The 25,510-nt window shown below is 40.6% G+C and overlaps 1 protein-coding gene across 6 annotated transcripts in view; it reads left to right on the top strand.

Annotated features, from left to right (window-relative positions):
* plekhm2 (pleckstrin homology domain containing, family M (with RUN domain) member 2) overlaps positions 1 to 25,510 on the top strand; it is a 72,582-nt gene that overhangs the window by 7,098 nt on the left and 39,974 nt on the right. For all 6 annotated transcript variants that reach the window (XM_051930863.1, XM_028807915.2, XM_051930862.1 and 3 more), the window contains exons 2-3: positions 16,543 to 16,649; positions 24,857 to 24,966. In XM_051930863.1, the coding sequence (XP_051786823.1) occupies positions 16,543 to 16,649; positions 24,857 to 24,966 (217 nt within the window). The remainder of the gene's footprint in view (positions 1 to 16,542; positions 16,650 to 24,856; positions 24,967 to 25,510) is intronic.

Raw genomic sequence — 25,510 nt, 5'->3', positions numbered from 1 at the left:
GCTTTGTTACACAGCAGTAACCAACTTAACAGATTCATTATGCCAGGGTGGCGCACGAAAAACCGAACTGTCTCCGACCGGCTGGCTCGAGCTATTATATAGGCGGGTGCCGTCACAATCACGGAGCCTCGTTGTGGCGACGGAGTCAGCAGCCCCGACTGTGCATTACTAAGGAAGCTGTGAGCCAATGGGTACAGATGTGCGTGAAAAAGATCCAGAAGATGTATTCTCTGCAAGAGAGGATTGGAATAGTGGAGGCGTATGTGTCTGCTGGTTCTTTTAAGGAAACGTGGGACATTTCCACACAGACATTTCCTGGCGTAAACCTACCAGCAAAGAGCAGTATTCACGAGTTGGTGAAGAAGTGGCGTAAGACTGAGTCTGTTGCAAACTGTAAAAAGAATCGGGCCCCATCTGTTCGTACCTCTGCGGTCATAGCAGATATTCAGGAGCGGATGGCCAGAAGCGCTAGGAAATCGACACGTAAATTGGCACAACAAGCGAATGTTTTGTGCAGGTGTTGTCAACGTGTGTTGCACTCACTACAAATGAAGCCGTATGGAATGACTTGTGTCCAACAACTGAAGGATGGCGACAAGGAAAAACATGTATTTTATTGCACGTGGCTCCTTCAGACAATTGCAATTGGATTTTTGTATTGCATATCTCTCATTCTCGTGTACCAGCTAAGAAACATACATCGACGTTGGAGTCAGCGATGGTTCGGTTTTTCGTGCACCACCCTGTACTTTCTCCTAATTTGAAGTATTGTCATTGGTGCTTTGTTATTTTTACGAACTCCAGCAAAGCGGTTCTTAAGGCCTTCCATAATGGTAGTAACTAACTAACAGATGTGCCTACACTGTCAAAAAATATTGGTTCTATAATGGTAATTACACTTACTGGTTTGCACGGTTCCTTGTTGGACGTTTGGTTGACAGAGAGACGTTATGTTCTAGGAAGAGTTTTGTTTTTGCATGTGAAATTGGTCCTTTGGGCTTTCAAAAGGTTCCTAGTGTGTGGACTAAACAGGATTCTGTAATGTTTAGTTAGTCTACCTGTAGCAGGTTACCAATAGGTCAAGACAGCCTAAGCTTAGCCGGTGTTATTGTATGAGGCATTTTAAAATCTGGAACCCATTGGTATGTTAAAAATCTGTTACCATCTATTCTTGGTTATTATGCAGCCTGTTACGGATCTAAACAAATTGAGGTTCTTTCTGAAACCTTCACAGGTGTGGTTCCTTGGTTCTTGGGAGCCAAATAGAGTTCCCCTATGGAACTGCTCTGACTCTGTTATTTCCAAGAGCGTACTGTAGGTTGGCCCTGATTCTAAACTGACTCTGTTACTCTTACATACAGATTCATATACTCAACATGGGCAGTTTCAGTTAGCCAAAAAGTAAAGGATCTTGCTGAGCCAGCATGTCTGTAAATGTGTCTTGTGATGGATAGGGTGTCCCTTTCCATAGTTAGTTCCCTCTTTGTTAAATGAAGCTGTGCCTCCATGCAACCCTGAAGCATGCATTATGTGAGAGAGGTTAGGAGCAGGCGCTGATACAGCGCATTGCTGCCCCCATGACAAACCAACTCGGGATCCCAGATTAGGACCCAAGTGCAGCCATGCAACGGGTGACACCTCAGCACCACACTAATTCAGATGGAGGGGAACCAGGGGGAGGTTTTTTATGGTGGCCAGAGTGCCAATTCTGACACCAACCCCCGAGGGCCTACATGCAGGGCTGGATGCAGATTAACGTCATACCCAGGACCAGGTTAAGGGCCTTGCCTCAACGAAGAAGAGTCACTTTTGGCATTTATGGGATTCGAACCGGCCAGTGCAGATCCCTACCTCAGAGCCACCACTCCGTCCGCATTAAAATAGATGAATATACGGAGGGCAAAGGTTAGTATTTTTTGATAAACAGATTTTGATCAAAATCATTATCATATTTTCCAGCTTAGGCTAAAGCCAAATTAAAGATGAAATGTTTGAGTATATGTTAGCGTTGTTAACCAAAACTAATAAGACATGATTTGGTAGAGAAAATAAGTGACTGCTTGACCGTTGGCTAAAATTAGCGGCTGTTAGTGGAGAGCAATAGCTGGTAGTCGAACACAGAATACAATGAATCCGGAAAGTATTCACAGCACATCACTTTTTCCACATTTTGTTATGTTACAGCCTTATTCCAAAATGGATTAAATTCATTTATTTCCTCAGAATTTTATACACAACACCCCATAATGACAACGTGAAAAAAGTTTACTTGAGGTTTTTGCAAATTTATTAAAAATAAAAAAATTGAGAAAGCACATGTACATAAGTATTCACAGCCTTTGCCATGAAGCTCAAAATTGAGCTCAGGTGCATCCTGTTTCCCCTGATCATCCTTGAGATGTTTCTGCAGCTTCATTGGAGTCCACCTGTGGTAAATTCAGTTGACTGGACATGATTTGCAAAGGCACACACCTGTCTATATAAGGTCCCACAGCTGACAGTTCATGTCAGAGCACAAACCAAGCATGAAGTCAAAGGAATTGTCTGTAGACCTCTGAGACAGGATTGTCTCGAGGCACAAATCTAGGGAAGGTTGCAGAAACATTTCTGCTGCTTTGAAGGTCCCAAAGAGCACAGTGGCCTCCATCATCCGTAAGTGGAAGAAGTTCGAAACCACCAGGACTCTTCTAAGAGCTGGCCGGCCATCTAAACTGAGCGATCGGGGGAGAAGGGCCTTAGTCAGGGAGGTGACCAAGAACCCGATGGTCACTCTATCAGAGCTCCAGAGGTCCTCTGTGGAGAGAGGAGAACCTTCCAGAAGGACAACCATCTCTGCAGCAATCCACCAATCAGGCCTGTATGGTAGAGTGCCAGACGGAAGCCACTCCTTAGTAAAAGGCACATGGCAGCCTGCCTGGAGTTTGCCAAAAGGCACCTGAAGGACTCTCAGACCATGAGAAAGAAAATTCTCTGGTCTGATGAGACAAAGATTGAACTCTTTGGTGTGAATGCCAGGCGTCACATTTGGAGGAAACCAGGCACCATCCCTACAGTGAAGCATGGTGGTGGCAGCATCATGCTGTGGGGATGTTTTTCAGCGCACAACGACCCTAAGCACACAGCCAAGATATCAAAGGAGTGGCTTCAGGACAACTCTGTGAATGTCCTTGAGTGGCCCAGCCAGAGCCCAGACTTGAATCTGATTGAACATCTCTGGAGAGATCTTAAAATGGCTGTGCACCGACGCTTCCCTTCTAACCTGATGGAGCTTGAGAGGTGCTGTAAAGAGGAATGGGCGAAACTGGCCAAGGATAGGTGTGCCAAGCTTGTGGCATCATATTCAACAAGACTCGAGGCTGTAATTGCTGCCAAAGGTGCATCGATAAAGTATTGGGCAAAGGCTGTGAATACTTATGTACATGGGATTTCTCAGTTTTTTTATTTTTAATAAATTTGCAAAAACCTCAAGTAAACTTTTTTCACGTTGTCATTATGGGGTGTTGTGTGTAGAATTCCAAGGAAAAAAATGAATTTAATCCATTTTGGAATAAGGCTGTAACATAACAAAAGGTGGAAAAAGTGATGCCCTGTGAATACTTTCCAGATGCACTGTATATTGAAGGATCTTTACTAATATCAAGCTTTGTAGAATGCAACTAGATATCTGGAACAAACTACCAAGACCTATAGATGAAGCAAGAAATCCTGACAGCCTTTAAGAAGAATCTGGATGAGATATTGGGGCAGCTTAGCTATCAGATAAACAAAGTGGCTTGATGGACTGAATGGTCTCCAGTCCTTTGTCAGATTCCTTATGTCATATCCTTGCATTTTCTAAACTTTGTTATCCAGAGCAGGGTTTCATGGAAGCTGGAGCCCATCTGGGCAAGCACTGGGCACAAGGCAGGAACAATCTCTGGACATCACAGGGTGAACAACAAACACCCACACACCTCAAGGTTCAGTTTAGCACTGCTAGTCCACCTAACCTGCATATCTTTGGACTGTGGGAGGAAACAAGTTATTCTTGCTGCTATTGAGTTAACTTAGAAAATGGCTTCAGGCGGCTGAAAGAGAATCGCTACTCTGATGTATTGGCTCAAGAGTTAATTTTGTGCTTGAGCCAAAGTCAGAATGAAATGGATGACACCTTAATAGTAAAACCTTTTGACTAAAAATAGTCTGAGTGAGCTAAATGGAGGAAATTTCTGACTCCCTCTCTTTTGACTATACCGTTATTTATAGGCAAGTAGAGGTGAGCAATATCTGCCAGTCTTTTAACTTAATACAAACACAATTAAAAATATTAAAGCTTGCCTGAGAGAGCCGCTAGGTAATAGTCTGACTACGGGACAATGAAAATGCAAGAGAGCTTTATCAAGAGTTATAGTGACCGTTAATCCCGGGTGAGGTCCCACTGTCCTGTTTGTTTTGTTTTTTTGCAATTCCTGATAGGGTTTTGGGAGAAATGTGAGGTTCCTCTTGACTTGCACGTTCATTGATACATAAAGAGTGAAAGATTATTGGTGTTTTTTTTTTTTGTTTTTTTTTACTGAATTTAAATATTAAGTGGGTTTTGCACTGCACCAAATAGAATTCAACAAATAAAATCCACTTTACATATTTAACCGAGGCATGAAATCTGAGTTACGTCACATTTAAGCAAACTGAGGTAAGGAGCTTTTCCAAAATCTCCTGCTGGCAACTGTCATTTGAAAAGCCATTTATGGAAGGTCGTACAGTCATGGCCGAAATTATCGGCACCCCTGGAATTTTCCCAGAAAATGCACCATTTCTCCCAGAAAATTATTGCAAAGTAGAACGTCGTAAAGAATTCAAAAACGGTGCTACAATACACATGCAGAACAGGTTAGAGATGATGGAAGTACTAAAATTCTAAAGACTCAAAAAATGATAGTAAAGATCGCATAAGCACATACAAACGGAAATTATTACTCGGTGAAATAACAGCGAAAAGAGATTGAATATATTGTTTGGATTTAAACTAAGTCAGAGTCTTGTAGATTGCCTAATTCGTGTTGCCATGAAAGTAGTGTTTCTTCCCAATGAAGAGGCAAATCGGCGAGAATTAAAAAAGAATTGTTGTTTGGAGAAAATGAAATCCCATGAGAGAAAATTTCAAGCCCCACGAGACAAGACTTTATGCAAAGAGATTTAGAAAAGTCCTGCCCACATCTAAAACATTTACAACCACGCACAGTTCAATCATCTCTCATTGTTGTGAATGCTATTGTCAGACACAGTTCATGTAGAGAGAAAGAAACGATATTCACTTACGGGTAGTTATACGTTGCGTTGTCACCATGTAATTCCAAACACGGAATCAAAATTCAATGTGATATTAACAAGAAGGTAAAAGCAAAAAGAGATTGAATATATGGACGTAGGTGATATGACAGAAGTATGTAGATATTGTTTGGCTTTAAACTTTAAGTCGGAGACTTGTAGTTCGTCTAATTGGTGTTGCCATCAGGGAGGAGTAGTGTTTCTTCTCAATGAAGAGGCCTACCCACGAGAATTTAAAAGTTTTGTTGTTTGCAGAGCCCTGAATTTGCTGGCGCGTAGCACAAGAAGGGGGCTGGCGAGTGAAGCGAGCAGGGGGCATAAACACAGGTTAACAAAAGAAATCTGGAGAGAAACAGATTTTGGAGTGGGTTTTTGTTGATGACTTAGGTGCCTGTAATGGATGGTGACCTAAATGGAAAATTGGGAGTCAGTGTTGATGATGTGATGTACGTCATGGATGGTCATGTCAGCCGGGATGTTGAGAATTCCGTTACCCTTCCGTGAAGTCAGTTATAATGAATGCACATCATTAATCAATGGGTGTCGTGACCAGAATGTCTGGTGTTCCCTTTCCAGGTCTAGAGGTTGATATATTGGAAGAACATAGTGAGACTGCTTCTCGGGGACATCTGTTTTTCTAGTATGCTGGATGGGAGGATTTCCACCTATAGCCAGCAGCCATACCACCTTCACTTCAGAACAGGTCATCCAACTGAAGTTAAGCATGTTCGGGCCTGTGCAGTACTTGGATGGGAGTGTGGTATAGCGGGTCCGCGGCTCTGAATAGAAGGCCAGTTTTTTAATAATCCATTTGGCCATGTCAGTCTCCGTGGGTGCGATCGTGCAGCTGCAGGGAGTTAATGGGGTAACTGGGGCGAATCGCACCTGCACGTGAGGGTGTGATCGTTCTCAATTGCTTAATCTACTTCCTGTGTTGTGTGATTGAGGCGCTGCGCCCACGGAGCCGTATATGTATGGGCTGGCACAGGAGATCGAAAGAAAAAAAGAGAAGAAAGGGAGGAAAGGCTTGGAGAGTGAGAGTGCGGCATTGGGGCAGTGAAAGAGAGAGGTCAGCGCGGTCAGGGGTCCCGTGTGGAGTGAAGGATCAGTGCTCGAGGAATGGATCATGCCCACTGGCTATGTGGAGAAGTGGGTTTGATCGAGGAGGGGTCCTCCCTAGGGATCCTGAGGGACGACTGCGTGTGCGAGAAGGAACATGCCAGTGGAGGCCACCAAGACGGGGGTCGGTAGTGTGAGGACCACGGTGGCTGAAGTCTTTCCAGCTGAGTGAGTCTTGGGTGAGCTGGAGAGGCAAGGAAGGAGCTGTGCTTGGCTGGTTTGCCCCAATGTCTGCTGCAGGTTTTTATTCTTATTATTTTTTGGATTATTTATTTATTTATTTATGGACATGTTCGAGCACTGCACTTTAGTTGGACTCCTTTTTGATTTGTATGGTTTTTGTTTTTAATAAAAGCACTTGACCCTTTTGCGCCACCCCCTTGCTCAGTTTGCTTTGTTCTCATTTGCCAAGCTCATCCGGTTACATTAATGGCATTGTTGGGTTGGAGAGGCTCGCAGAAGTAAGGTGGGAGCATGGAGCAGGACCCACACTGTCACAGCGAGGCCATCTAGGAAGAGCTCTGGTTGCTGCTGGAAGAGGTGTATCATAAGGCCAGCAGGGGGGCTTCCCTGTGGTCTGTGTTGTGACCCCAACATGGTGCTGCGATGAGACTTAAAACTGAGGCCCTGAGTCTCTGTGACCAAAAAAGATCCCAGGACATCTTTCGTAAATTGTAGGGTGTACCCCGATGTCCTGGCTAAATTGCCCATCATGACCTGGTCATTCTGGCCCCCTAATTATCCCCTGCCCCTTATTGACTAAGTATCTCTCCCGCCCCTTCACCAACTAATAACTACTAGGTGGTGAGTGTGCTGGCGCAAAACTCCTGACGTCACATCATTTAGGTGGATTCTGCACATTGGCGGTGGTTAAATTGCCCCCCCGCCATGTAAAGCTTGAGTGTCATATACAAATGCTAAAGTTTGTCCATCTGTCACGTGATTTCATGAATCACTAGGGTCAAAACCTTGATCTTGGTCTTAATCAAAACCTTATGACCTGATGCGCTCTGGAAATTCAAAAAAATTCAGTTAGTGACAACCTTCGGAGGTGGAGTTATAAAACCAAAATGATCAGCAAAAAATAAGTGACATGGCAGAAAGAAAAAGAAGAGCATTGACATCAACTGAATGTCAAGCAAATCGCAGAGGCTGAATACATGAGAAAGAACCCCATAATAGGAAGAATAAGAGTAGTGCCATCTCCTGAGCATCAGGTGTGGGATTCATCAGAATGCAAGAACGACAAAGACAGAGAAGTGCATGCCATTTATGTCAATGTCAGTGTATTTATATAGCACATTTAAAACAACATAGGAATGCTGTGGCCAAAGTGCTTTACAATAATAGAAGAAAAAAAACACACAATTAACATAAATAGAAATAAAACAAATGAGCATAAATAAAATAAATAGATTTATATTTGCCTTTTTGTTGGGTCACACAACCCGCTTCCATAAGAAGACATTATGCTGAACCACACCGACAAGCAAGGAGTAATAATCCTAAATATCGACCAATTGAGCAGCCGACAAACGTGATGACTCGCTGGCATACCAGAGACAGAAATGTGTGGTGACAATCAAGAAGACTGTCAGTTATTTGAAACTTCAGATCATCTTACTTTTATTTTATGTTAATTAGTGTACCCTAGTTTTAATTTTTATTTATTTTGTCTTTTTTACATTGGTTGTATGAAAATGTGCTATAGAAATAAATGTTGTTGTTATTGTTATTTTGAAAGCAATACTTTTATATCCATATACTGATGATTCTTTAAAGACCACTACTTACCAAAGTGGCATCAGCGATGTCATCAGCTGTAGTTTTAAAGTTAAAAACGTAAGAATGTGTCGCCAGCAGTAGGGAATCCATTCCCGGACGGGTTTATCCATTCCCGGGAATTCAGGAATCCCGCATTTCATTCCTGGGAATCCTGGACTCCCGGGCATCTCGCATGTTAACGGTTTTAGAACAAGCGCCACTTATTTTTAATAAAACTACTGCAATATGTTGACACAAATAAAAGACTAACATTATCTACAAGCAGTTCATGCTGTCATATAAGTACATGTATCTTTAGTTGTGGTAATAAGAGCATAGAAAGCACAATGTCCTCACAGGTGGCGCAGTGGTAGTGCTGCTGCTTTGCAGTAAGGAGACTGTGGAAGATTGTGGGTTTGCTTCCCGGTTCCTCCCTGTGTGGATAGCTCTTTGAGTACTGAGAAAACTATATAAATGTAACAAATTATTATTATTATTAACGTGTCCAGTGTGCGGTCGTCCATGCGAGAGTGCACCTTCGTGCAGAAGTACACCAGCCGCTGAGAAAGCATGCTCTGCCTCCACTGAAGTAGGCGGCACAATCATCAGATACTGATACACTTATTCTAAACAACGCTTGCCGTTGCGTTGAAACACCGCCATTTCAGCTTTTACTGATGCATCCAGTTTCTTGTCATCATTCTGTAATGGCAAGTTTCTTGGCACAGGTAATGCGGATGCAACAGACTGATGCATTGCAATTTCAAGTTGCTGTTCAAAGCTGTTGTCTGATGAAATGCAAGCTGCAGCTATAGTACCTCCTTAATTATTTTCAGCTATAACTGTTATTTCTTGATCGATTTTTACACTTTTGCACACTATATATGCAAATTTGGCCGTTCCCGTTTTCCCGGGAATTACAGCAGTTGCAGGTTCTGCTTGCTCTAGACAAGCGACCAGAAATATTAAAATGTATTCTCACATCTAGAGAAATTGAAAGAAATAACTATTTAGACAACATAAGAAGTGTCAACAGCTTATTATCGTTAACTTGTTTTTTCGTTTGCATTTTATTTTAGGACTATGGGTCAGCGTCTTTCACTAGTTAATAATAATAGTTTAAAGTTAACAAAAACAACAATGAAACATAGAATTAAGGCAACCCAGAGGGAAAAAAAAAAACAAAAACTTGGGCTGCAACGTAACCCTGTAGAATTGTCATTATCAGTGTCACATAGAAGCTCTTAAGAGACTGGAATGCTCACCCTGAAAGAGAAAGAATCCATCCAGGAGGAGTTTTGTAAAGTTTAAGGTGGTCACAGGGGGGCCCGAGCCAGTCCCTGCAGAATTACACCCAAAGTAAAAACCAACTGCAGATGAGGCATCAGTGCATTTCAGGGCCTACTCGGTCACACCAGGCAATTAATGACAACAAACATCAGATGATGAAATATAACACAGACAAATCAGCACCCATGTGAGTAAAGCTCTAGAAACAGAAGGCAGGTGCATAGGCCATATTTATGCTGCATGAGAAGTCCTAGTAATCAGCATTTTTAAAAAATGAAATGAATACTTATATACAGCAACACTGGCAGACCTCCGATAAAAATGCAGTACACAGCAGAACATCAGCTATGATCAGACACATGGCGCTTGTACGAGTCGACCAACTTGGTGTATGCAGTCGTTTCAGGGATGCAATCTACGTATATCTTTAAAATAAGAAAGAGGAATAATAGCCCCTCAGACTGCAGTCTACATTACATCTATGTTTAACTCCTGATCACATTTTCTGAAGTCTTAATTTTTTTTATATATATATTTTTGTCCACTTGTTAACTGCACAGTCTCTGCTTTTTAAATACAGCTAAGTTCTATTTTATAACTCTGGCCTTTATTACATTTTACATTCATACTTGGAATTTTGGTTCTGTTCATCCAGATGTGTTATTAAATAATGAACAAGGCTTTTTCAAAAGGTAAAGCCAATCATCTACCCGTTTTAAAGTTCTTCCATGTGAAGCCTGAATACCATGAGGACTGATTAAGGTCATTTATGTTAGGGGGTCTGCGGTGGGCTAGCGCCCTGCCCGGGGTTTGTTTCCTGCCTTGTGCCCTGTGTTGGCTGAGATTGGCTCCAGCAGACCCCCGTGACCCTGTAGTTAGGATATAGCGGGTTGGATAATGGATGGATGGATGGATGGATGTTTAGGGGGCTGGGTGGTCTCGTGGCCTCAGAACCCCTGCAGATTTTTTTTTTTTTCTCCAGCCGTCTGGAGTTTTTGTTTTTTCTGTCCTCTCTGGCCATCAGACCTTACTTTTATTCTATGTTAATTAGTATTGCCTAATTTTATTTTTTATATTTTGTCTTTTCTCTCTTTCTTCATCCTGTAAAGCACTTTGAGCTCCATCATTTGTATGAAAACATGCTCTAGAAATAAATGTTGTTGTAAACTGATTTGCCTAAATGAGAAGGACATGGGAGTCATAATGGACACATCACTATCTGCATCTGGACAGTGTATAGAAGCAGTCAAGAAAGCTAAAAGGATGTTAAGCTGTACAGTAATCCCTCCACCATCGTGGGGGTTGCGTTCCAGAGCCACCCGCGAAATAAGAAAATCCGCGAAGTAGAAACCATATGTTTATATGGTTATTTTTATATTGTCATGCTTGGGTCACAGATTTGCACAGAAACACAGGAGGTTGTAGAGAGACAGGAACGTTATTCAAACACTGCAAACAAACATTTGTCTCTTTTTCAAAAGTTTAAACTGTGCTCCATGACAAGACAGAGATGACAGTTCCATCTCACAATTAAAAGAATGCAAACATATCTTCCTCTTCAAAGGAGTGTGCGTCAGGAGCAGAGACTGTCATAAAGACAGAGAATGCAAACAAATCAATAGGGCTGTTTGGCTTTTAAGTATGCGAAGCACTGCGGCACAAAGCTGTTGAAGGCGGCAGCTCACACCCCCTTCGTCAGGAGCAGAGAGAGAGAGAGAAAAACAAACATGCAAAAATCAATACGTGCCCTTCGAGCTTTTAAGTATGCGAAGCACCGTGCAGCATGTCGCTTCACTAAGCAGCTGCACAGAAGGTAGCAACGTGAAGATAATCTTTCAGCATTTTTAGACAAGAGCGTCCGTATCGTCTAGGTGTGCGAACAGCCCCCCTGCTCACACCCCCTACATCAGGATCAGAGAAAGCGCAAGAGAGAGAAAGAGAAAAGTAAGTTGGGTAGCTTCTCAGCCATCTGCCAATAGCGTCCCTTGTATGAAATCAACTGGGCAAACCAACTGAGGAAGCATGTACCAGAAATTAAAAGACCCATTGTCCTCAGAAATCCGCGAACCAGCAAAGAATCCGCGATATATATTTAAATATGCTTACATATAAAATCCGCGATAGAGTGAAGCCGCGAAAGGCGAAGCGCGATATAGCGAGGGATCACTGTATATCATGATGTGTGGCATACAAGGTGTGGTGAGCTTAAGCTTAAACATTACAATGCCTCACCTGGAGTGCAGGTGTACTGTATTTGATCTCCATATTGCAGAAATGATGTAGCAGTTCTAGAGAAGGTCCAGAGAAGAGCGACTAGGCTGATTCTGGGACTGTTGTGAGGAGGAGACATTGAAGGAGTTGAGTCTTTTCAGTTTAAGCAAACAGAGATCAAGAGGATTGAAATGTTTAAGGTTATGAAAAGAATTGGTACAAGGATAAAGGCCGCTACTATAAAATAACTTGAACAAGAATATGGGGACATGGTTGGAGACTTACTAAGGGTAGATTTCGCATGAATGTTAGAAAGTTTATCTTCATACAAATAGCCATAAGCACATGGAATCAATTACCAAGTACTGGGGTGCAGAGCAGGACTTTTACGACCATCAAATCTCAACTAGATCTTATTTTGGACAATGTAGGAGAATAGGATGGATAAGCTTGTTGAACTGAATGGCCTGTTCTTCTTACAATTTTTCTATTGTTCTTAAATGGGAGCAGTGACCAGCGATTCTCCGCCAATCAGTAAATGATTTGATCTCAAAAAGCTATTTTTATTTAAATTCTCCTTATCTAAGCTATATGGTAATTCAGTTGTTGTGCTCCTTTACACCAAGACCTTGAGGAATCCCACGTGTCCTTTTGCTGGGTGAACTTCCAGTAAACAGACCACAGACAGTCAGCCTTTAGGAGAGAGTGAAGACAGGAATATTGGCTTTTACCTTAAAGAAAGTGGAATAAAAACTGAGGAAAGAGAATCTGAAGAGTCATCCTGTGCAGGAGGTATTTCAGGAAGGGCAGATGTATATACGTTTGTCCAGTTATAATTGGAGTGGAAACAAAGAAAGATGTGTCTTTGGTAGAAATTTAAAAAAAGAATGACTTCAGATTCAGACCTTTTCATGTTGTCTTGTAATTATGATTAACACTCCTTGGTCTGAGTGTGGATGGTGAGGGAGCTCGTGTTTAGTACAGCAGCTCACATTTTGTATTTAAAAGAGATCAGATAAAGAAGAATTTGCCCTCTCTGCTTAGTAAACTGTAGGCTTTTTAGCTTAAGAGCTAAGTGAGTGTATTTTACTTATAAACTTGTTAAGCATGTTAGCGTTGGATCTTCCTGGTAAACGTGAACATTTATCTTAGACAAGCATTTTATTTTCTTTTGTGGCATGTTTATTATGAATACTAGGGGGCTTCACCCCCTGCTTGCCTCGCTCGCCAACCCCTTCCCCCCCCGGCCAGTGCCCGCCTCTCCAAAACCCCTCTTTAACGGTGATACAATGGGAAACAAATACTTTTTTTTTTTAACTCTTCTTTTTTCTTGAGCAGCTGGTGTGCTCACGTAATCTGCAGTTCGCTTGCCTATCCCACCAGTGGTAGGCGCCGTTGTGAAGAGGGTGGCTAAGCGCACCCCAAGAAGACGCGGCTGCTCCTCTGAAACCCCTCTTAAACGGTGATACATTGCGAAGCAAGTAACAGGTGTTTTTTTTCAACTCCTCTTTGCTCGAGAAGCTGTTGGCTTGCTGCTACTGCGTGATCTGCATTTGTTGCGGAGCTTCGAACGTTTAAAAGCCTGTACAACACCTAAATATTCAATCTATTTTCGCTGTTTCATTATTTCCCTGTTCCCTGTAGGGGGCAAAAGCTCCCTTGTTGGAATAAGTTCTTTTGTAATTGCGGCGTTTTAAGTAACCGGAAACTATATAGATATGATATTAAAAGGCAATACTTCTCCCATAGTGATACGGCAGTAAGGAATCACATAAGAGAAAATAACATAGCTTTCTTTAATGATGATTTATGCTGCATTACAGACAAGGAAGCCATAGCAAGACTTTATCAAGGTGGGATCTCGATGTATACAGTCTGCCATTTTCATCGCTGTGATGGAAGGATTTTCAGGACGGATGACAATATCACCCATCCGTCCGTCGGCTTCGAAAACATGGCTGCTGTCCAAGTCTTTTATACTGTTTTCTCCACGTGCAGGCTCTTACTTAGGTTCCAAACAAGGCAAAAAGATTGAATTTCATCTCTAACATACAAAAATAGTACAACGCCCATTTTCGTAGTTGTACCTTTCTCTCTTCAAATGCTTGCCTAGCAGTTCTAAATGCTGAGAGCTCCTGTGTGCTAACCTTGGCCTGGCCTGGCCTGTACATGTGAGTATAAAATAATTTTTTTGCAGAGCACAGTGACATTAAACTTATTATTCTGATTACATTCCCCGAGTAATTTTTTTAAGATTATTTGCGCTAATGCAATTTTTACTCTCATTTTTGGAGAATTTCGAATGTTCCTACTTCCATTATCTCTAACCTGCTCTGCATGTGTATCACGGGACTTGCGTCTGAAGGTTGTAAGTATGACGTGACTTGTTCTCTGTCTCTCTTCAAAAGATCACGTCTTGTGCCTGGGAAAAAGTCTCGTTTCGTCACAAATTTTTTTTTTGTAATAATAAAGAAACATAATTTGTATACATGTTTGATTAGGTTAAAAATATACATTTTTAAAGGACTTTATTTATTTCAGTATTTTTTTTATGGACATTGAACAAGAAGTCTATGGAATTTCATTTTGTTAATAGAAAATTACCAGGTGACATTTCTGGGCTACAGTTTAATTGAAAACATACCACTTTACTGTAGAGCATAAGGCTTCTATACAACTGGTTATGCAGGAGCTTATTTTTAAAACAATAAATAAAATACAAAATTAAAAGAATAAAGAAACAAATTGAAAGTGGCCAGTTCTAGTAAGATGAAATCGATTCTTGATGTCGGCCCTAAAAAAAAAAAAAATCCGATTGGAGCATCCATAGCGGTGGCCTTCAACAACTTTGCCTACCAAAGCTTTAACAAATAAAATACATCCATCCATCCATCCATTTTCCAACCCGCTGAATCCGAACACAGGGTCACGGGGGTCTGCTGGAGCCAATCCCAGCCAACACAGGGCACAAGGCAGGGAACCAATCCTGGGCAGGGTGCCAACCCACCACAGAATAAAATACAAAATTAGAAAGCAAAAACAAGATACAATATAAAATAAACTCCCAAACTGCTAAATTCTAATATTCATAAATCAAAAAATAAATATCATAAAGTAATAAAAACTGCCAACTGTTTTCCAAATCCTAAATCTAAGACAACACAATTTCAAGATCCAGAAGAGCAAAATTATGCTTAAAAATGTATTGTATTACCTTGCATTCCTGTGAGCCATTGTGTTTGCCCGCTGCTTAATTGCTCTATATTTAGGACTAGCTGTACCCCGTGGCTTCGCCCACATAGTAATGAAACAGGACAAACTTTAAAAATCAATAGACGTTGGCACTGTATCTGATTGTGTTCAGCTCTGACGGGAAAGTGTTTCCCCGTGTGGGGAGAATAGCATGTGGCCGTGATATCTGTGCCAATCAGCAGCTACCCTCTAAAACACACGGAACTCTGATCTCTCTCTCAAAAACGTCAAACGTTACACCTTAACAATCTGTAGACGATAATGTCTGTTCAACAAACAGGTGTCGCTAGCTAAGTGGCGGAAAGGTGCACTCCAACACGTGGTGAGACATAGACTAACTCGAATAGAGGCTGGCGAGTGAATGAAGAAGGCCCAGCCCCCCTGCTCTTGGCCCACAGCCACTCTGTTGGATTTGCATAAATACATCGGTACCGCAAGTAAACTTTGGTACTTAGCGCGATGAGAGAAGTCGCAAAATCAACCAGAAAGTTCAAGCAAATTATAGAAAACAACCAGATCTAAATCCGTTAAGTTATTCTCTCTCTCTCGTGAAAAGCGGACAGACATAAAGCAGAACAGACATACGGACAGAACGTGCTTGGACCATGAAATTTTTTAAAACCATTTCTTACCGAGCACCTATGGGCCAAGGGTAACCTACATTCCAAATTTCAAGTCCTAAGTCCTCATGGTACGGGAGGTTTCGTGATGAGTGAGTCAGTGGTATTTGGCTTTTATATATATATATATATATATATATATATATATATATATATATATATATATATATATATATATATTTCCACAGCATGTTTATTATTGTGAAAAGCACTGACTGCAAAATATGACCCATCATTTCCATTGTGCACATGAACTTATGATTAACATTAACTTTAGGAAAGTAATTGATTTGCTTATATTTTCAGTTAGACCCTGCTATTCACCTAGTTTTGAGTTCTTCTACGTATTGACAGGACATTTTGTATACCAGAAAACTTATATGGCATGGAGGGTATCTGGTAATAATGAAGCTGGCAGCTGGCATTGCTGAGTCATACCTAGTCCTATCATCCCATCTGCTTCCATTCTGTCACACTTCTGTTTATTTGGCTTCGTTTTCTCTGGTCACCTGACTGTGAGGCTGTTGTTTTCTGTGCGCGTGTCTCTCTGTCTGTCTGTTTGTGTATGCAATTTAATAAAGTCTGCCCTCGTGACTTGGCCAAAAAGCTGCTACTGAGCTGTCAGCCAAACTGCTGGCACAGAATCTACTGTGGAACTTGGCCAATTTTGCGTAAAATACTTCAAAGGCAGGGACCCCTTTTAATTTGGAATAAAAAAAAAAAAACCTTTGCCAAATGACTTCTGCTTAAACTGATATTTTTATGCTATCTTAATAATTAAAATTAACCATTTCTGTCTAAATTAAACTGCTTTCAGCTTTGCCTGTTTTTAGAGTTTAATGTGTTCACTGACTTTCTGATTTTCTTTTAGGATATGCAGAATGTCCTTATTTAATGGTTATTAGAAACCAAATTCTGCCCTGATATATTCATTTTAAATCATCCTATCCCTTGCATATCAACTCACCTTTTTTTTCAGTTGCAGAGCTATTTTGCTGCTTGTGAAGATGAGACTCCAGCAATCAGGAATCACGACAGAGTGCTGCAGCGGTTATGTGAGCACCTGGACCATGCGTTGCTCTATGGGTAATAAAGCTTGGCTTATTAGTAGTTTGAGATTTAAATAATTACTCTGAGTTTTATGTACAAATTTTTATAGTGTAATTGATCCATCATCTCAAATTTCTTGATTTAGTATTGAGTTATGAGCAGCTTTTCACAATCCCAGCTGTAACTGTTACTAAGTGAGAACCCACCGTGGATGAGAAGCCAATCCATTATAGGGACTAACCAGCATTGTACCAGTTTTGGATGGACAATCAAGTTAGATATATTATATGGACATGTTTGTGGACACCTGACCATCACACATACTGATATGAGCTTTTTCTCTGTAGTACTAGGGTGTTGTACCATATTAGCCATTATGAATGTAGAGAAAAGCCAAGCAAAATGACACCTTTTACTGGCTAACGAAAAAGATTACAATATGCAAGCTTTCAAGGCAACCTGAAGAAGGGGCCTGAGTTGCCTCGAAAGCTTGCATATTGTAATCTTTTTCGTTAGCCAATAAAAGGTGTCATTTTGCTTGGCTTTTCTGAGCTTTTTGGACATTCTATTTCAAAACCATTTGCATTTGCAATTTATATGGAATTGCCCCCCCTTCGCGGCTATAACAGCCTTCACTCTACTAGAAGTATTTTCTACAAGATTTTGGAGTCCATCTGAGGTGTCCGTTCAGTCCTAGAGAACATTTTGTAATGTCCGGCACTAATGTTGGAGATGAAGATATGGCTTACAATTGGAGTACCAGTTGATATCAATGATGTACGATAGGGTTGAGGTCAGGGCTCCGTGTCAGCCACTTTAGCTTCTCCATATTTTAATGGGCCTGGCTTTGTGCACAGGGATACAGAGTCGTGTTGGAGCAGAAAAAGACCGTCCCTATGCTGTTGTCACAAAATTGGAAGTGCACAATTGTCTAAAATGTCTTTGTATGCTGTAGCATTGACAGTGCCCTTCATTGGAAGAAAAGGGTCTAATGCAGGGGTCTCCAACCTTACCCCGAGAGCTACTTTTACAGAATGAAAATGGCCGAGAGCTCCTCATGTTTTCTAACATTTCTTCTCATAGCTTATTCAACCCAAACAAACTGAATAAGCTTGTTTTGCCTGAACATTTACAAAATGTTGGTGTCCACAACTCACATTTTGCATTAAAACATCACACAAAATATTTAGTTCATCTGCAAGTGCATGTTGTATGTCTGTATGCATTTTCTAGTGTATCTCACACTATTGAATTAAAACAAAACAATGCAATTCCGAATCCACAGATCTGACTTCTTCATTTGTCATTTTGTCACATGTCACTGTGTCACTTTATTCACAGGTCCAGTCGCATGTGTGATGTGTTTTTTAGTTAGTCAGATGACTGGCACTGAGGTGTCTGGTGGAGTGGAGCCACTGAGATTCACTCTTCTGGAGTCATTTCAATGTTCGTCTGTCAGTCGTGTTCTGAACTTTCATTTCATGACATTCACGTCAGACTCACAGAGGTATGGAGACCCAAACAAAGCAGACATTTTCAGAGCTGCTTGGTGAAGATTCTTCTAGTTATCTGAATCTACTAAGCTCCAGAAATGCTGAGAATGCTGTTGAGACTTTACCTGCATATTATTTTGAAGGTTTACTAATATATAATATATAAAATCCAATGTCTCTCTGTCTGTATGTCTGTCTGTCCACTTTTCATGAGAGAACTACTTAATGGATTTAGATTAGGTTTTTTTCTATAATTTGCTTGAACATTCCAGTTGATTTTGCAACTTCTCATTTCACTTTGTATCAGAGTTCGCTTACAGTACCGATCTATAAATGTGAATCCAAGGAACACGCAGTGGGCCGAGGGGCGGGGCCTTCCTTCGGGGCGTGGTCCTTAACTCCGCTTAGCTAGTGAACGAGAGAACAATTGAATTCAACTTTGTTTGATATTTAAGTGTTACTTAGGTCTTGATGAGTTTGAGTCCGGATATTCTCTTAAGTGTCTGCCACATTGAAAAGATAGATTGCAATTCAGATTGTGGATCGTGATTTTGTGTTAAAAGGATCGTGATATGATTTTTTGGAAAGATCATCCACCTCTAATTTGACTAATCAAGTTTTCAAATTTATGTAGTATTCATTAACCCTTTGGAGACCTACTTGGAAAGGGGTTGCGAGCAACATGTTAGAGACCCCTGGTCTAGCCTAAACCCTGACAAACACCCACCGAGCCCTTATTCCTCCTCCACTAAACTTGACAGTAGATGATTGTCAGTTCTCAAGGTAGCGTTGTCCTGGCATCCACCAAACCCAGATTTCTCCATCAGGCTGCTAGATAGAAAAGTGTGGTTTCCACTGTGGAGGAAATTTCACATACTGACTTGTGACAAAGGTGGTATCCAATGACAGCACCGCATTTAAAGTCACTAAACTCTTCAGTACGACCCACTCTACTGCCAGGGTTTTAAAATTGAGATTGCATGGCTCGGTGTTTCAGTTGATGCACCTGTTAACAATGAAACACCTGAAGTCAATCATTTGGAAGGGTGTCCACATATGTTTGTCCATATAGTGTACCAGAGAAAGGGAGAAGAAGACCCTTTTGAATGTTGTACAAACAGACAGAGTTCATCCAAAAGGCCAAGAAGAGAAAGGTAAATTTGGTTATGCTGCCCTAAGTAACTAATGAAAAATTTAAGTCAAAACTGCTATTCCATTTTAGATTTTTTTATTAAAAAATGTCATCTTTTAAGTTTGTGTTTGCCGTGCCTACCTATATATGTATGGATTTTTTAGTAATCAAATTTTTATTGAATTCATCTCTCTATTATAAAAAAAAAAAAAAAAATCTTGGAAGGAGACGATACGTGATTTCCTCGAAGACAGTTTAACGTCCCATGAGACAAGGCAGTGAGACAAAAGGACAGCTGCTACACAGGCTTTTAAATTATTGACACGCGGCTCGATAATCAGAATATGCAACATGGCAGTAGCAAGACAGCAGCTGATCTGACCGCATCTCCTTAGCATACATTCAGCGCCCCCTCCACAACGCGAGCGGCAGAGACGTGCAGTGGCTGGCGTACAGCGCACCCCAGGTGGGGGGAGGAGTGGGCAAGCGAAGTGAGCAGGGGGCACAGCCCCCTAGTCAAATTAAAAAATGAAACTAAACTTTTTTAAAGATAAATGGTGAAACAACATAATTTCCCTAGCACCCTCCAACTACACAAGTTGTTTGAGGAATGATGTATATAAAAAAAAAATGAAAGCGCAGAAAGGTACCCCTAGACCAAGGAAGAAAAAAGCTGGAGAAGCCTGGCTACATCGATTTGGGGAAAAAAGTTGCCAATCCCTGGCTACCCATTACCAAACCAACCTGACTGTAGAAACCCACTTTCTGACTTTGGAACTGGATGACCCATTGATCTGAAGTACAGAGAGTTCAAGAAGAAGCAGTCTGTAAAAAGAGGAGTTTTGAAGGTTAGAAGACTTTGAATTCTGGGAAATTTCTAGCAATGGACCAGACTGATGTTGACTGTAGTGGTGTCTAGGGAGAAAAGCCTTTACGATATGTAGAGGTGAGATGGAAGGGAGAGAAGGACAGGAAATAATATGAAGTGAGAAAGCCTTGCTAATGTTGAGTTGGACTTTAGATGTGACAGGTAGCCTCTGAGACCTGCCACCATCCGGAAATAATAACTATAGACAGGATGAAGGACCAGTTGGGGGGGAAAAAACAATTGTTAGAGTGGTGGCTGCTGCAGCTACAAAGGGGGTCGGGGCAACTCCATACTATCACCAATGGTTTTGGAGTGGTGTATCCAAAAAGCTTATATATGTAGGTGTGACAGTCAGGTGTCCACAAATGTTTGGCCATATGATTGACGTCTTTTGTCTATGCTTACACCAAAACAGAATGAAGGAACACCATATGTTACTGTGAATAATTTGGAATAATGTGATATTCTGAGTTTTTTCCCCTAATATTCATTTTTTAATCTGAACTGATGAAGTATACAGTTAGGTCCATAAATATTTGGACAGAGACAACTTTTTTCTAATTTTGGTTCTGTACATTACCACAATGAATTTTAAATGAAACAACTCAGATGCAGTTGAAGTGCAGACTTTCAGCTTTAATTCAGTGGGGTGAACAAAATGATTGCATAAAAATGTGAGGCAACTAAAGCATTTTGTTTAACACAATCCCTTCATTTCATTGGCTCAAAAGTAATTGGACAATTGACTCAAAGGCTATTTCATGGGCAGGTGTGGGCAAGTCCGTCGTTATGTCATTATCAATTAAGCAGGTAAAAGGCCTGGAGTTGATTTGAGGTGTGGTACTTGAATGTGAAAGATTTTGCTGTGAACAGACAACATGCGGTCAAAGGAGCTCTCCATGCAGGTGAAAGAAGCCATCCTTAAGCTGCGAAAACAGAAAAAACCCATCTGAGAATATTAAGAGTGGTAAAATCTACAGTTTGGTACATCTGGAGAAAGAAAGCAAGCACTGGTGAACTCAGCAACGCAAAAAGACCTGGACATCCACGGAAGACAACAGTGGTGGATGATCGCAAAATCATTTCCATGGTGAAGAGAAACCCTTAATTGATAATGACATAACGACGGACTTGCACACACCTGCCCATGAAATAGCCTTTGAGTCAATTGTCCAATTACTTTTGAGCCCCTGAAATGAAGGGATTGTGTTAAAGAAATGCTTTAGTTGCCTCACATTTTTATGCAATCGTTTTGTTCACCCCACTGAATTAAAGCTGAAAGTCTGCACTTCAACTGCATCTGAGTTGTTTCATTTAAAATTCATTGTGGTAATGTAGAACCAAAATTAGAAAAAAGTTGTCTCTGTCCAAATATTTATGGACCTAACTGTATACAGTAATCCCTCGCTACTTCACGGTTCACGTTTCGCAGATTCAGACTTCGCAGGTTTTTAAATACAAGTGATTGCCCGCCTATCGCAGAAGTTATGTTCCAGACCCATCAGCAACAGGAGAAAATCCGCGATATAGAAAGACCATATAAATAAACATTTTTATAGTTTAAGCCTTAAAATACCCATCCCACATGTTTTAAACACATGTAAACTTATAAAACACATTTTGTTAACACATATGATATGTGGATGTCGGGCTAAGGATATGAGTAACATCTCACTATTATAAAACATTTTAACTTCACGCAAGACAAGACAGTGAGACAGGAAAATTGGTGATGTACAGGCTTTTAAATTATTGACACGCAGAGCGACAAGCAGCACAAAGTCCACTTCTCCTTAGCGTTCATTCAGCTCCCCACCCCCTTGACAATGCGAACTGCGCCTCCGGGGAGGGGGGTTTGAGCGAACTTGCGTTCAGCCCTCACACACACTCTCCTCCTTCCGAACGCGCAGAGCGACAAGCAGGCATTTTGGCAGAAGCAGCACAAAGTCCATTTCTGCTCAGCATGAGTTCAGCTGCCCCCCTTCACAAAGCGAGTGCAGACACATTGACGTCTGATCGCTGCGTGCAGTGTGCAGTGTTGGTCTGCGGTGTTTAAGAATGTAGAAAGTGTTTAAGAGCATAGGAAGTGTTTATAAGAGCGTGGGAAAGGTTAACAAGAGAGTGAGAAAGGTTTGTAAGTGTGTGGGAAGGGTTTATAAAGCCTTAAAATATGTATAAATAATAAAATAAATATAGGTCGCTACTTCGCGGATTTTCACCTATCGCAGGGGGCTCTGGAACGTAACCCCCGTGATAGGTGAGGGATTACTGTAATCAGAATATTAATTCTGGCTGTACTGTTTCCCTAAAACCTGTGGACTGTACTATATTTTCTGCTTTTCTGAAGGAAAATATAATCACTTTAATCAAAAGTTTTAAAACAAATCATTCACAGTGCCCACTTGCTTGGTGATTCACCATGTCTCAATTAAGCAATCTGTGCAAGTTTACTGACACCTCTCAGAAATTTGTGCTGAACACGTCACTGCATATTACAAGTCAAGTGAAGTGCTTTAGGTTATTGCTCGCCGTTAAATATGCCAAAGAAAACAGCAGTTGGAAATAACAGTAACCGAAGACCTGAAGACTTTGGCTTACTTCTGGTGTGTCAAGAGCTCGTTTTGACTGCCTCAGTCTATTCCATTCTGATGTGTCATCCAACGCAGCCGTCATCATTTGGCTTATGAGTCACAAAACTGCATGGCAACTCTGCTGAAGAAGTTGTAATCGGGTTATTTGGAGGGCCTAGCTACACACAAAAAAAAAAAAAAAGTTGACGAAGACTACCTTTGGTCCAGGCATCCCTGCTCTGGATGTAGTGAAGCCTTCCAAGAGTTCATATAGATGGTTTTATCTATCTCTGTATCTCTCTCTATCTCTCTCTTTATTTGTCCTCAAGGGGAAATTACCCAACTTGCAGGGAAAACTTGGGAGTTGGTGGCAGGAGTGGCATTCTAGCCACTGTAAAAAACCTGACATTGTTCCACTCCATTCGAACTAGTGGGGTGCTTGAGGTGTTGCACAACTGCACTCTGGTCCTAATTTGGGGTCCTGAGGTGGTTTGTCGTGTGGTAGGTGCAGCAACGTGCTTTATCAGTGCATGCTTCCAACATTTTTACAGAAGCTGTTTAAATACATAAATATATATATATATATATATATATATATATATATATATATATATATATATATATATATATATATACATATATATACACATTATGGTCTCAACACACACCAGAATGACTAAAAAGGAAGAAAATTAAAAAGAAAACTTCTGAAATGGCAGTCCCAGACCCAGTGAGGTATTATGCAGATATATTGTTGTTGGTATAAAGGAGCCCCAGTAGTATTTCTTCACACACTTCTGACGAAGAATTCATTGTCTGAAAGTCCTCGGTGTTAGTGTGTCAAAGAGGGGATGTGCAGCATAGTTCATAATGGAACTCAGTTTTGTTTTAATTCTTTCCTTGGCTACTACCTCCAAGGGGTCCAGAATGCATACTATAACTGAGCCTGCCCTTTTAATTAGCTTGTTGATTTGGTGGGCCTCTCTTGAAGTGATGTTGCCAGCCTAGGAAACCACATCGAAGAGAATTGCACTGGCCATCACAGTGTTGTGGAAGTTTCGGGTTTATTAACACATTATTCCAGAAATGACCCCTAGGGTCAAATGTACTGGCTGTGATTGTGCAAAATTGTACTGTATACTTTGATCTAGTTGGCTTCTATTTTTTTCCTTTTGCTAATAGGCCAATATTTATTTTTGCGTGCCAGAGATGGTGTAACCTGTCTGTAAAATAAACTCAATATTGTTGAATGTAAACTGAGAATCTAAAAATAACACAGGCCTGAGAAAAACTAAGGTCAAAGGCCAATTCTGAATCCTAAAACTAAGTTCTTTCTTTTAGACTTGTGTTATAAAAGCTGACAAGATGCCCTTTTCATTTTTGCCTTGCATTTGCTTTATATTAGACAGCTCGTGTAACATCACATGTTGGCATAATGCGTTCATTTCTATAATGCTTGCAAAATAATATGTTTATTAAATATTAAGATGATAAAATTTGAAACAAACAAACTTCATTAAAAGTCATAACATTTTAAGGCACATTCTGCTATTCACAAATCCTGGTACTTCAGAGATCATAAGATGCATTCTTGTAATAAAGATCGTCTAATAATGACTGATTCATTTTGGCTAGGATTAATAAAATGATTTGCTAGTACGCAATACATATCACTGATGGGATTTCACTGTTAAAAACTTATTAAGAAATAATAATGAAATATATTTTCTTACAGTTTTGTAATCATTCAGAACAACCACAGGTTTGTAGCTACTGCCGAGGTGGATGTTGCCTTCAGTGTTCTTGTCACACTCACAGCTGAGTCCTCATACCCAAAAATAATTCTAATACGGTATATGGGGTACAGGGTGACCAAATTAGTAATGTCTGGAGACTTCAAAACTGCTTCATGTTAATGTAGCTGGCCCATTGCTTTTTCATTTATTTTTTTGCCCAAGTTTGTATGTCTGCCGCTATGTACATCTTGTTAAACCTTAGCATGCTGAGCTTAAAGGAGAATATGGCGAAACTTACAAAACTGATTATACGTTTTAAAATTTGCTGTCTTTAGCTATATGTTGGATTCGTACCATAACTTGGGAAGTGTTCTCACTTTTCATTTCACCTCCTTCTTCGATGTTAGTTTTGCTTTTCAACTGATGTTTCACTTCCTCCACCAGACTTCAGGACATCTCATCAGGATACTGGGTGCTGGTTGTGCATTTTACACGCCGAGAGGCCATTCGGCAAATTGAGGAGCTTCACCACATTGCCACCAATATGGGAAGGAGTGAGTTTTCTTTCATTATTTCTTTTTTATTTTTCCCCCTTATACAACAGCTGCAGACCAAATGGCATTTTTTTTTTTTTTCAAAGCTCAGTGGGAACATGCACCGAGGTAGCATTTCTACCAAAGCTGTTGAAATGAACTACAACTGTAATAAATATAATTTACTTCTGCTTTCTTTCTGATTCAAAGAAAATTATTTGTATGAGCAGGGGAATGATAGTGATGGCTTCTGGTAAGCTGTTTTGTTTTCTATTCTAAATGTCTGAGTTAATGTACTCTAGTGCTGTCTAATTTTACTTCAGATATTCCCCCCAAGTGAAACCACTCATAATTTGTCGTAAATATTTAATAACTACAGAGGACTGAATGGAAGCAAAGATTAAGTTATCTTAACGTCTTTGTATTGTGACTGCATTCTTCTTTAAGAAGTCGTCTCCAAAAACTGTTTTAATATTATTTCTATTTTATCCAACACTGTGTTGTCTTTAAATGAAGCAACCCCAGAAAGTCAATGGTTGAAATGGAATTGGAAATGAGTGGTCTA

This window comes from Erpetoichthys calabaricus, chromosome 8 (assembly GCF_900747795.2).
Source record: "Erpetoichthys calabaricus chromosome 8, fErpCal1.3, whole genome shotgun sequence".
Taxonomy (NCBI): domain Eukaryota; kingdom Metazoa; phylum Chordata; class Cladistia; order Polypteriformes; family Polypteridae; genus Erpetoichthys; species Erpetoichthys calabaricus.
The sequence above is the reverse complement of the archived record's forward strand: the minus strand, read 5'-3'. Positions and strand labels throughout refer to the sequence as shown.